Here is a 14,341-nt window from a genome sequence, read left to right as displayed (position 1 = left end):
GTTCCTGATTAGCTATCAGAGACTTTATCAGTGACCTGTAAAACTGGCCACTAGTAGTGTGGGCAATTGCGGGCGTAAACTTTGTTCAGGAACTTAAGGTATAAAATTATCTCACCAATAAACCAAATGTATACATAAGTCGCAAAATTATTAAGTATTTACAAAATTGCATCAAATATATCAACTAGATTTAAATATTTAACCTTTACAAAATTTTGTGTGTTTATTAGAGTGATACAATCAATTATGTAAATTAATATTTTATTACCGTATCATAATTTAGAATCCGTAATATTTGGCACAAATTAATAATTTAATTTAACTGGTACAAGCGACATCTGTGATGTCACTCTTAAATTAATGAACATTCGTTCTACCCTCGTTTTGAATTCAGAACATCGTACACTTCATTTTAACAGTTTCACAATATCACCGCTAGATGGCATTTCACTAATCTACAAACCACACAATTTCGCAAATTGTTATTTAAGTCTAGACGCAAAACCATTTGCTCTAAAACTCAAAATTAACATAATGTAACACAAATTTTCTGCTTGAAAACATTATAAAAACAGTAATGTCTGCTAATGTAACATTTCCACGTGTCAAAGTAAGTAATCCTGCAAATAACAACTAGAAAAGTGTTATAATGACATAATAACTGAGAAAATAACATTAATTTGTATATTAGGGGAACTTCTCACGTTGGTCCGGAAGCTGACAATAGCGGATGTAAAGATACAAATCTCATTTAAACCGTGCCAGCCATTGTGTTAAAATGTTATTTGCTATAATTAGTGATGCAATCGATATTCATGTTTGTTTAAGAGCTTTTTGATCGTGAGAAGTCATCTACAACGTATTTGGCTGGGCCGGTTGTAAATTCCTAAAGATGTAAATAACAGTAATTAAACACGTATATTATTTGCTTGAATGTCGTTGTTAATTACGTAGATAGTTTTGATATGCAAGTTTTTAAATAAGGTAATTATAATTGAAATTAATTGAGTAATTTATAAAAATAAAATGTATGTTTAACAGTGTGTAAAACAATATAAATTGACTAGGAACCCGAGAAAGACGTGGCTAGTTTTTGACGAGGTGGAAAGTATTTCTCTCAAAACTTTTTACAAAAAAATAAAACCGACTCCCAAAAACACTGAAAAGCAAAAAAAAACTATTCTTAGGTGCATCGGCCTAGAAGTCGGTGTCTAATGGATGTAACTAAGTTTATAACGCCACCGACTTCTACTTTATTTTTAGCTTTTCAGTGACAAGCATAGTTGTCACTATCCGCATGTCATATCCGCAGTGGAAAGTTCTCATCAATACGAACAATATAAGCCCAAGCACGAGGTAGTTTACATATTCAATTGTCGAGTTCCCTCGACCTTCGCTGGTCTCCATCATCAGGTCAGCTTCAAACCTTCACTGTTGCAAAGGTCTCGTCAATACGAACAAAATAAGCCCAAACACGAGGTAGTTTTTTACACATTCATTGTTCAAGTTCCCTCGACCTTCTCTGGTCTTCATCATCAGGTCAGCTCCAAGCCTTCACCATTGCATAGTGTTATCAGACATGCGCCTTAGTGTCAAGTTTTTACCCTACGTATGCCTACGATTTTCGAAAGTTGCCCTCGATTTCTCAGGGTTTCCATCATCAGATCCTGACCTGGTGACTATGGGACCACCTGGGAGGTAAACCCTATCAAACAAAAAAAAAATTTTGCAAATCGGTCGAAGCGTCTCTGAGTAATCGGTGAACATACATAAAAAATAAAAAAAAAAAAAAAAAAAAAAAAAGATCCCGACGAATTGAGAACCTCCTCCTTTTTGGGAAGTCGGTTAAAAACAAGGGTGCTTGTACTAAGCCCATTTTCACCAACAAATACCTAAACTTAGGTATCCCTTAAGAGCATTTAGGGAACACTTGATACGAATTTAGTTTTCACCAAAGTTTAAGTGTCCCTTATAACCTTTATTATTGGGGGAGCCCTTATTCTAAGTGACAGTTAGGGAAACGTTAAGAGATTGTTGGTGAAAACCGGCGGCATAAGTATCATAATTTTTGCTCCATTTAAGGAAATACCCTATTGGAAATTATCCGATCTACAGCCTATGAATAGATAAGAACCTTTTTTTTTTTTAACTTTCAACATATTATTTATATTTTTAAATATTAGATTATAAAAAAAAATCATTTAAAAATAAAAAAAATAGATGGCCACCGATATCGGGCACAGGGTCCAAGGTACCGGTAGAACCAATTTATTATTAATACTTATGTCGTAGAAGATAGTCACGTCTTATAGTCTTTAGTATCCGCGACATTATCTAGACTAACCCGTCTCTGATCACTGCTTTATAACTGATCTTATCAAGTAAATTGATCTTGTTCTAGCTTTAATTTAGGCAGGTAATTTTATGATAGAACTTGGCCTGGATTAGAAGAATATATAGCTATGCAACTATCTAATTTCTGTAGTTTCAACCGATTCTTAGGAGAACTAGTCCTGCTTCACCGACGAAAAGTAGCCTATGTCCGTCTCTTGAGTACCGCCTATCTCTGTGCAAATTTCATATCACTCAGTTCAGCTGTTTAAGTATGATTGTGTAAATACATAGACGGAATAATTTCCGTATTAAATAAGATGAGTAATTTTAACGATATAATACATATTTAATGATTTGCATAGGTTGTGTCTCTATATTTCAGTTAACAAATCATTACATATTGATCTCCAAAGTCAAATCGAAAATTCAGCCTGAAAGGTCAACTAGCAAAATTGTTATTTAATCCACTGAATTATTCGTCAAAATAAGGAAATCCTTGTGCAATACGTTTAATTACTAAAAACGTTCGATTTTTATAATTTTCAATTGACCTTGACATATAAATACGTTATTTATTAGTGGCAAACCTATTTGCCGACCCAATAAAAATCATGATGGATGAATTGAGAGCAATCAACTGCTTATTTGATATTCATTAATAAAAATGTTTTCTTTTCTTCAAATCATTTTCAGATTAAAGGAATTGTAGTTATTCTAGTAATCCTTGGGAATTTATTCTCATTCAAGAAATATGTAAAACTGACAAGCTCATCTATATTATAATGCATTTAACTAGGAACTAATCAAGAATTGATAAATTCAGCAAACCTCATCTTCGAGATTAGAGTTTTAAATTAATAATGGAATTTTTAAATTGCGTTTCATTAATCTACAATAATTATTTATTGAGGTCATTTCCTTCCCTAATCTTAATCAATATTGCCATCAAGCCTCCTTAAACTATTTATTTGTATTTACAAAATGTTGCACTGTTTTAAAGCTAAACTATTCTACATTTTATCACCACACTGAAAAAAGTTTTCTCAGGACGAGGGCAAAACCACGGGAGATAGCTTACGGAGTAACGAAGGCGACTAAAAGTTAGGTTCGAAATTATACCGTTTAAGGCATTATCCGCATGTTACGCTATGAATATTATATCTGGTTTTATCAATGCATATTCTAAAAACCTGAATAGAGACATTCACAAATAATTTATAATAATAAGCGGTGTTATTCCTGACCGACTTGCAGACCAGTCTCCAACGGTCTGAACCAGTCGCAAGGAAGATTACAGCAACGGTAAACGAATCAGATCAGCTTAAACTAGCTTATCTAGCATCTAGTCATTCCGTGTTGTAGGGAAATTATGGGGAATTATTACATGATGAATAGGCTGAAGGACCCTTTTATTATGTTTATCGTTGTAAGTAACTGATCTTAGACTGGATGTCAAACGAATTATTCTGCTCTTTAGGATTGGAAATTTCCAAAGGCTCATCAAACCTTATTTTGCAAGATAATTTAAACTTTATCCCGTATATTAAAACTAAAGAGATCGTATATTTTTCAAAATTTTGTTGTTTCTAGCAATTCCCTGCTGTTCTACCCGTACCTACTACTTCCCGTACCAGGATAAAAAGTAGCCTGTGTCCTCTCTCAGGCTAGACAGTTTGTGTACTAAGAATGTTGTTTTTTTTTTAGTGCTTAGTTTTGTCATGTAATGGTGTTAAGCAGACAGACGGAGTTACTTTTACATTGATAATATTAGCAAGAATTAATGACGAATTTCTCTGGAGTCTAACTCACATAATTACCTTATTTTTATAAAGAACCATCATACCTACTACAGTTGTACGGTTACCACGGTAAAAAAATTACGTAAATAATAAGAGCGTTTGAGTAAATCACGACATAATACATCACATTATACTTACAAACACTAACACGCAATGCACCGGTTATGAAATGACCTAGTCAAAATGTTAACGGAACAGCTTCGCTAGATATTAGATTTTTAATCACTGTATTTAAATAAAATTAAGTATTTTCAACTAATTTGATGCTAGGTGCCTAACTTAGTAGCCAATCAGAAACATTTTCATAATGAACTTAACGTACCATCGTGCTGTTAAAACATGAAGGTATTGATTTGTAAATGAAATCTTCGATATAATTAAGAACATAAAAAACTACATGTATTTTGTATCTTTTCGGAAGGAATAACGGATCACGCAAAAAATTTACCAGTAGAGCTAATCTAAGTTGAAATTAGTCATTTCCGCACATAAGTGTGTGTGAATTTAAGTGGGTCGCGTTATTTCAGCTTCAGCGAGCTGTAGGTATGTTTTTATTAGAACTAACAAATGTAGATATTCATTTTCAAGCGTGACTTCCAATATGAATAGTAAATAAGCGTGTTAATATGCAAACACGTCCAAACTCATAAGGCATCATTTCCTTTAGGTATTAGAAAGAAGCTTGGATACAAATTATGAATACTCAGAATTTGAAATTATTTCCAAAATAAGGTCAAATCATATTCCCATATCGAGCAACAGAATAGCTAAAGAATGGAAGTCGCATTGTGCCAGCTGACTGGTCCCACGTGGTAAAAGTCGGCCGAGGGAACTATATCGCGGCCATTCATACGCGAGCTAATCTGTCATTACCGATGTATCATTGTGATCTTTATCCTTTTATGGTTTATTGCTCTGTGGTACTTTTTTGAGGGTTTTATGATAAGCCAGTAAAGGAAGTGGAACTTGATTTTTTTTTTACCACCTTACAAGGCTGATCGGATGCAGCTGAGTAGATGCCAGTATTTTATATGTCTATATGACATCCTCAATTCAGTTACTAAGACTTGGTCTACCCGACCCTCTTTGGTAAGAGTAGTTGTCAGAGTTTTTGCCATCTGACTTCTGTAGGGATCCACAACTTAACGTTTCAAATAGTCACAGACACTATCGTATGATCAACATTTTTTATTAACACATAAACAGCTGCAGTCGATTCCATTCATATTCATATTGTTTATTGCATCAATTCTATACTTCGGCCGTTCAGAGAATGCGTTCCTGACACCTATCAGTTAGTCACGACTAGTGATGGGCACAACATAACACTGAGTTCGTTACCGTTCCTTCAAAATGAACCGCCGCATTATTTTAAGATTATTTTCGTTTTAAATTGGCGGAATCATTTGTTTTATATTTTAGTTATTTAAGTGGAAACCAAAAAAAGGTAATATTCATATAATAAAATTGTTTTATTTATTCTTTGTTACAAGTACATTGAATTGAATGTGCGAACAGAATATTAATCAGACTCCGATTTGCTTGAGGAGGTGGTGTCTTCATCATCATCTTCGCCTACATGTATAATTATATTATTATCAATAACAGAATCAATCCTGATATCTCGGTCTAACAAAAGCCGGGTAATCAAATAAAAACAGATCGAAAACACTTGAAAAACGTGGTCTATGCGCACGAAACGACAACGGACGACTGTTTTAGCGTCACAAAATGGCGGCCCATAACGCCATTTGAGGTTACCATTTTTAATCTAAGTATAAAAATGCGGTTTGGTCATAGTTTTATTTTTATATTTCATAAACGTTATAATTAAGTCTTATAGTCCATTATTTTCCAATTCTTAAAAAGAAAATCAAAACGTATTATTTTATATTATAACTGTATAAGAACAGATTACGATACTTGCCTGTTATTTTTAGCACAGCACTACAAAATATAAACCGCTGACATAACCTTGTAATAGCGCAGTATAGATTTAGAAAAATATTGTTTACCAAGTTATTTGACACTCAGTTTGGCACAAAATTATAACATTCATTGATTATTGATATAATAATGTTGTTTTAATGCTCCTCAATTGTTAAAACGGTAAACAACCAGCAAAAATATTTTTATCGTAACTGCAACGCCATTGCAAAGTTACGTCGTCAGTTCAATCGCGACGTGTCAGGAACGCATTCTCTGAATGGCCGAACTATAATAAAATGTAAGGCCCATTCAAAATTAAAATTAGGCTGAAAATTATAAATCTTCGAATGTCATATTTCCACATTATTGGCCAACAGTTAATGCTAATCAGAATAACATTAACAGTCGCACTGTCATCATTAGCTCATCTAGTGAATTGCTGCATTATCGCTAAACTGATACAAATATTAGAATGTTCCGTCCTTGAGGCTGCGCCCGCGCATATGTCTTCATTATACCATTATCATATGCAAATCATTGTAGTAGACAGCTGTTATAATTGTATTATTAGTGCCTTTTATGGCTTATTTGAGTAACATGCTAATTGAAGTTTATTAATGAAACAGAAAAGTAACCACTTTCTTTATTATTTTTAGCTTGATTATGATTAGGATAGATTACTGGTCAAAGTTTGAATAAAATGTGTTATTATGACTGTTTAATAATATACTTTTGACCGCCTACTTTTAACAAGATTATTAAAACATTCATGACGCAAGTCAGAATCCATTTAAATAATCATCAAGCGACGCAATACTTCATGAAAGAAAGAAGAGGAAACAAAAATAAATAAGTAATAATATTTAAAAATAGCGTAAACGACAATTTAAATAAACAATCACCCACAATAAAATCAACAATATTAAATATTACATAAGAAACCTCTAAACTTATATAAGAATATTGAATAGAAAGTAATACCTAAGCTATTAGAATTAGCTATTATTACTTCGAGATAGATTTCCCTCGGAAAATTACTCAAAAGTGAAACCACAGAGCTAAAGATCTGGCTAGGCTTGATAAAGATAAAGCAACTTGTCAATAATAAAACCATAAAGTTTAGATAATGCAAATAAAAATTAAGTGTTTTTATTAGGAAGGAATAGTAAAACAGAAGTGTTAAACCAAACTCTTTATTAGCTAATGACAAACATAATTACATACATAATTTTAAGCCCTTGGTAGTTTTTTTTTAATTATTGTTATGACGGGATACCCTAAGACAATGGTTGCCTGGTAGTAAATGATTAATACCGTCTTTTAAACAAGAAGGAGAAACTTCTTTTCTCAAAGGTTTGAAAGTTGTGGTTCGGCAACGGTTCTTTCCACGATTTTGTCGTCCAAGGTATTAGTGTGCATTTATGAATTTGAAAACCAAATATTGTATGACATTTAAATATTTCTTAATTAAATAGGACGATGCAAATAATACATTAATATCTTCATGTCATAATTATAATTTTGATATATTGCTTGTTAAGCTTTGTCTTAAACATCATATAACATACTTTGTAAAGTTTACGTGATTAAATAGGACTGAAATTTACTAGATTTTTGTTTCATCTAAAAAGTGACCTAAAAAGATCAGAATTAATACAACACATAAAAGATACGTAACAAGATGATTACCAAACCACAAGGAAACTGTCATTGTATCGACAAATTGGAAAGATATCTATCTTCTGGTTAATATCACAATGGCGGCTAGAACTTTATGCAATGGCCGTATTCATACAAAATTGGCAAAAGAAGAGAAGGTCGGGTGACTCTAAGATATCTAGGTGTTATATTAAAAGGAAATTAAGCGTAACGTTTTTATTGCATAATTTAGTTATTTATTCCAGTTTTTTTTTGGATTTTTGACTAAAAAGTTTGACGTAGAAGATTTCCGCACAGTAACATAGGCAAACAGATGAGGTATGTTTCTTTCTTCATAGCATTTGAGTGTTTATTGAATTAAATTGAGAACAATACATAATTATCATCATGTACGATCGTCATCTTATTTCTCTTAAACAACACGAATAATGAATGAACGAACCAGAAAATGCTTATTCATTTTTTATGGGTTTTATCCTTGAAACAAACTAAATGGTTATAGTTAACTAAATCTTATTGAGCTTTTAGTATCATTATAACAAGTGAAGATGATGAATTGAATACTATTAGTTTATCTGTAAATAAAACACGTATTTATCAATGTCATCATGTTTGAATCTCACTGACATTTTAACGCCTTTGTGATGCGTCAAACTCAAACTCAAACTCAAAATATTTATTTGCATGTTAAGGTTGTACAGATCTTAAATATAGGTTTAGGTTCAGCTTAACGGCCTTTTGCAGGCGTTGCAAAAATGTGAGGGCTTATTGCTAAATTACTTATTGCTAACTTATATTCTAGACATAAACTTTTTATCAAAAACAAGTGCGTATTAGATGTAATGTGATAGGTAGTATTAGGTGATGTATCTTTATTTCTTTATATTACATATTCATGTTGATTTATATATTATATATACCTATTGATTTTAGCTTTTTTATTTTTATTTTTCGAAGTATTCTTTTATTGAGTAAAAGTAAAACACCTTTTTATTAGGAATATTTTTAACTTTTTCTGAAATATTATTTCTTTATTTTCATTTTGTAGTTCTTTAGGTAACTGGATGAAAACGTGACATATTATATTTTGCTAATTATTTTTCCTGTTCAAAAATGATGTTCCACATACCATATTTCATTATTAAAGATAGACAAATTACTAAGGAATGAGAACTTATTATCTAACTAACTACTTAATAAATCAAGTACAGATCATACAATAAAATATTTTAGTAGAAAATTTTAATGTTCTGTTACTGTCAACTCATTACCTACTTTTACATTCTTTTGTTTATCTCATTGAATACGAGATCCACGTGAGAAACCACTAAGATGTTTATGTAACGAACAGTTTAACCTCATTATAGCATTTACTATTGTGATGAACATTTTATAGCCGCGTCATCCTTCTTAGTGTGAAGTATTTGTTGTTATTTGTTAGGAGGCGCACCAGCGATCTAAACGCGGCGATTGAAACGCTGATCTGCGAATGGCTGAAGATTTTTTTTTAATTATATTTTTTGGATAGGTATTTAGGATAAAATGGGAAGCAAAAATTTGAAATTGTGTAATCTTCTATTATGAATATGTAGTCATATTATTTTATAGCTCAGTTTAAAGTTAAAGGCTATTGTTTCGATCATTATTTTGTTTTTGTTCAGACTTCTTGGTCATCTCCTCCTTTCTTTCTTTTTTATTTTCCTGCCATGACGCGTTTCGCTTTTGTTTTTTTTTTTCACTTCGGTCTGTCAAAATATTGGTATCGCCCACGGTTCGTCGCGTGATCAAAACTGATTAAAAAACTATGATAAAACCTTGCTAGAAGATCTGACCTTTAGTGCCTGTATCACCCGGTCTCGAGGAAATACTATACTGAAGCAAGTGCGGAGGAAGTGTCCCGCTGGCCGGCCGGCGTCGAGTGCCCCGTCGTTGGCAGATTCATTCCCGCCCACTTCCCTGAACTAGGTAAGATTGTCTTTTCCACTCATACTGAGAGTCACGGGGTTTCAACGGGGACTTCAACGGAGATTGCAGTGACGCCAGTAACTTCTCCAGCGAGTACTGTCCAGTTTTATTTGCACGAAATAAAAGGAATAGCACTCTATGTTGTATGTTTAAATTCTAATTACTTTTTATTTATTTATTTATGTAACATGGAAGACTTACAGCTAAAATAACTAGAAATAACACAAGTTTAGTTAACAGGGAGCCAATGACAAGTCTTCACTTATAGCAATAGTGTAACAATTGTAAAAAGAATGAGCAAACTGAGCATGCACAGGTTTTATAAAAATAAAATATGTAACTTATTGCCAACCAGTCAAATAACCAGACTAAAATAAAATAAAGTACGTATGTTACGTATGTTACAAGGTCGTTGGACTCCATAAACTAACATCTAAGAACTAGAAACATTAGTATTTATGTAAATACCTGCGTTAGACTACTTAGTTGCTAAATCCGGTGTATTAGTCAGCTTTCAATAGAAATTACGTTCATTTTCAATAGTAAGTAAAAGTTGTACAGGCACATTGCAAAATGCATAGGTTGTAAAATTGTAGTATATAAGAATCATTCATATGCATTGAAATAATAAAATACTATCGAGTATCGAGTAGCGCTTTCTACGTAAAAGTTGTGACATCGACTTCGGAATATTTTCTAGTTGCAATTTGTAATGACTAACACTGCCATTTTGTTTTGGTAGAACAATTTATATGATATCTAAGATGATTAAAGTTTTAGCAAATTACTACCTAAAGGCATTCTATTTCTCTTATTCAAATAATTACTTCGATGGGAAAATATTAAATATTCCATCACGCTGTTTTAGAGGCCAAAGAACGAGGCTAAAATCGTCAGAAACATAAGTTTTCATTATCAATATTTAATGCAAAAATACGCATTTATTTCACCACTGCTTGTAATAATTAAGTTTTATTACACTATGCACATTTTTGTGGTCTAGGCGTAAAATGTCAAGTCGAAAAATTTAATCAAATTAGTTGGAACATCCTACTTGAAAGGTCAAAATAGTAAAATCACTAGATCTTCTCATGGTTTTAATCTGTTATAGAATTTCAAATACATAATTAAGTTGCATCTGGTCAGACAAGAAGCCGACCAAAACAAAACCTTGCTTTTAGGCATAATTATGATGATGAAATTATGTATTTCATTAATAATTAGGTATACCTAGTCTGAAGTCTGGTTGAAATTATAAAAATTATTTGATATGGTGCGCTTGATTAAAAATAGTGCAAATATAGCAACCCGCCTATGATATCTGCCACTTATAAAATACACAAATAAACATGGATAAAAGATAATACTTCAAAACTTGAACATAAAGCTTACACTATGTAAGTTCAACAGTACATTTAATACATATATACACGACAGACAAACACAAGTAAATCGCAGCGCTTTTACCGCTCGTCTGTAACGGTGCTAAGATGAGCTGGTAACACTTTTACTGGGTTGCGCAACCCACGGGTCAGTTTAACTTATCATATAGTGTTGCCGCTAAATTCTTTGTGATATTATTATGTAAGGCTTAGTGTTAGCGGAAATGGCAACATTCTAGCTGTGTATCCGCATAAAATCTTAATATTATACTGAATGATAACTTAGTAGTATTGGTTCTGTGAATATTCTATAGCACTAAGCTATTGACATAATATCAGGAAGTCTCTATTACCTTACAAAACATAAAATACTTAAAACTCGAAAAAAGCAGTTCTAATTGAGAAATTGAAACCAGTTTAAACCGTTAAAAAACCTCTCAAAAAGTGGTTTTAATCCAAAAATTGCTTGTAAAAGTCACATTATAGAGGTAAATAATGTACAAAATACTTTTTTTTAAATTTGAAAATTAGTACAAAAAGTAATGGATAGTCCGGTTTGTTATACAACATTACATTAACGATTATTATCAATCGATCGATTCGCGCTACTTAACCGACACTACACGATATTTGAGTCACGAATGGGTAATATTTACTATGTGTCGAGTTCATTGAACATAGATAAAAATACCTTTGATTTTATTCATCAACATTATCGGCTTATTTATAGTTTTATGCGGCTTTTCATGATGTGTGCAGAAACTGTACATATTTAGGTACCTATTTTTTTTCTGATTTCGTAGATTTAAAACAATTCGTTCTCGATTTTTACTTGCACTGATTTTGTGCGTTGTATCTAGGAAGAAATGTTAATTTAAATTCAATAAAATTATACAATGCCCAATTAATTATCAATTTTAAGAATTAAATTACATAACTATAAGTACTGAAACATAACAATGCATGTTAATTCTGATTAATAGTAACTGAGCTTATAACAGCTGCATGATTTATATTCAATTAACACGTAACTGCATTACCCTGCATATACATGTTGTTATTCATTGATTGATTAAGTATAATCTTTTATATAAATGTTATAAATCTGACTGACAGAAGGAGTTCATTCTCTCTGCTTGAAATAATGTTGAGTAACTGATTTTCGAGGTATTAGTTAAAGCCTGCAACTCAAAAAAAATTATGTACCTATATCAATTCAGAGTTTTATGTATTTCGTTATGACCTAAGGTAAGATTTAAGTAACTATTTATCTATGTTTTTGTAAGTTGATATAGGTAGACACATGATGCGTTATATAAGAATTTTGAGCCTGATCGAAAACATGACGAGCTGTCCATCCATTACAATTACTAAAGTACATAGGATCTTAAATTACTTTCCAAATCCATTCAAGTATATACTAAATACCAATAATATTATAACAGCATCATGTAATGTAAAAACGCAGTAATAAGAATCCTAGCAGTAATAACTTTATGAATATGATTAAAGTAACAAAACACTCTAAAGTTTACGTTCTTGAACATAAAATCTTAATTGAAATGACGGATCCGCTAGCAATTTTATTGAGAAACTGACACTTAGAACAGCAATAAATCTAAGTATTCCCACAGATAGAAATATAAATGTAAGTACATTTCATAACGTATAATCAGTTCTTACAACTGAAACCTGACTCAACAGAACAATACATACTGAACATAGTATCATTAAAAGCAAATTTTGAAACACCATGTATCGCAATGCAGATATGCATGTAAGAATACCCGCACACCGCAGCCTACTGTTGACCGGATAAATGGCAAACATTTCATTTTAAGAAAATCTTGATTTAAATCAGAGTTTTCAGTGAGTCTAATACTAAATGCAAAAATACCTGATCTAACTTCCTATCTGAATCTTCCTACTGATTTATGAGCTTAGGCAAACTATCGACTGACTGAAAGCTTGCAGTGTGCGGGTAATTATAAAACAACATACTGAAACAGTGTGTATAGCAGTGAAGATAGATAAGCTAGTAAATCTGATAGTTCGTGGTATTCACACACACATACGCAGAATATGTTGCAAGAACAGTAGGTATTGTCCTGCGACAAGAAATATATCGCTCAGCTACTGATTGTCACATTGATGTATGTGGAGTTTCTTTAACAATAGCCTACTGGCAATTTACTGGAAGCCAGATTTTGTGGTAAAGTTAAAACACGTGCCTAAGTAACATCTGGATTAAAATAAATGTTTTTTTGTTCACAAATATACGCTCAACTTATCTTGCTCGCTTTAAAATAGACTCCCAAAACATGGTTAAACCAATAGAAGCTTTCATGAACTATACCTTGGATGCACTTCCACTCTGAGGACTTCATCTCCAACTTGTAGGTTCTCTGGTATCCGCACGAACCTCAGATATTCTCCCACCGGGTAGAAGTTACAACCTGTGACAAAACAAACAATCGTTAGTTGTTCATCTTTTTTAATGCGTGTAAATGTGACCTAAGAAATTCCTACTAGTTGAGCAAATAGTAGTTTCTGAAGGCGCCACATTTGACAAACTTTAGGTAATGTTCTTATTTCTCAATCACTAAAAACCAGATGTAAAAGTAATTGTAATAATTAATCCATTATGTTTACTTGACCCAACAAATCAGCATAAAATACAACATTCTTACAAGAAGAACAACGCATACCAACCAACAATATCCATTATGCGTACATTTAAACACAGCCCTAAAGACAATAAAGCAAAAACAGATTTACGTTCCGAAGACAATCAGACTAGTGGTAAAACTAATTATTCTGTCTGTGTTCTGTTACAACACTGTCCCACAGGTGACCCATTCAATATGCGCGCTATTGTACACGAGGGAACTACTGTCAGTGATAGCTGATCGGTTAATAGTATTTGTTAATAACCAGTTTGAAAATTTTCGTTTGGAAACAGGGCTTTTATTTCTTCATCGTGGTTTGAATCTTCATGTAGTTTTATTTTTGTACCATCAATCTTCATAGCATCATCAGAATCGAATATAAGTCTTATATCGGAGCTAACGTCAAAAACACCAAAAGCTTTCGCGATCACTAGACGAATAAGCAAGCCTTTTACTTCTTTCAGAGTCAACAACCCAACAACAGGAAATTCGTTTCAGATCTGACTGACCTGAACTAGTAAATAAATTCAAATCATGGCTAACTAAACGAAGGATTGCGTATTCTACCAGCCTAGACATTACTCAAGCTGTAACAAAATGATCC

General features: G+C 32.3%; 1 protein-coding gene across 1 annotated transcript in view; it reads right to left on the bottom strand.

Annotated features, from left to right (window-relative positions):
* Positions 1-13,793, bottom strand: part of LOC124634662 (cadherin-89D) — a 34,893-nt gene extending 21,100 nt beyond the window's left edge. The window contains exons 1-2 of the mRNA XM_047170324.1: positions 13,781-13,793; positions 13,425-13,524 (exon numbers count right to left, since the gene is read on the bottom strand). Coding sequence (XP_047026280.1) covers positions 13,425-13,524; positions 13,781-13,793 — 113 coding nt within the window. The remainder of the gene's footprint in view (positions 1-13,424; positions 13,525-13,780) is intronic.
* Positions 13,794-14,341: the final 548 nt, after the last annotated feature.

The sequence above is a fragment of the Helicoverpa zea genome, chromosome 11 (genome assembly GCF_022581195.2).
Source record: "Helicoverpa zea isolate HzStark_Cry1AcR chromosome 11, ilHelZeax1.1, whole genome shotgun sequence".
NCBI classification, from domain to species: Eukaryota; Metazoa; Arthropoda; class Insecta; order Lepidoptera; family Noctuidae; genus Helicoverpa; species Helicoverpa zea.
The sequence above is the reverse complement of the archived record's forward strand: the minus strand, read 5'-3'. Positions and strand labels throughout refer to the sequence as shown.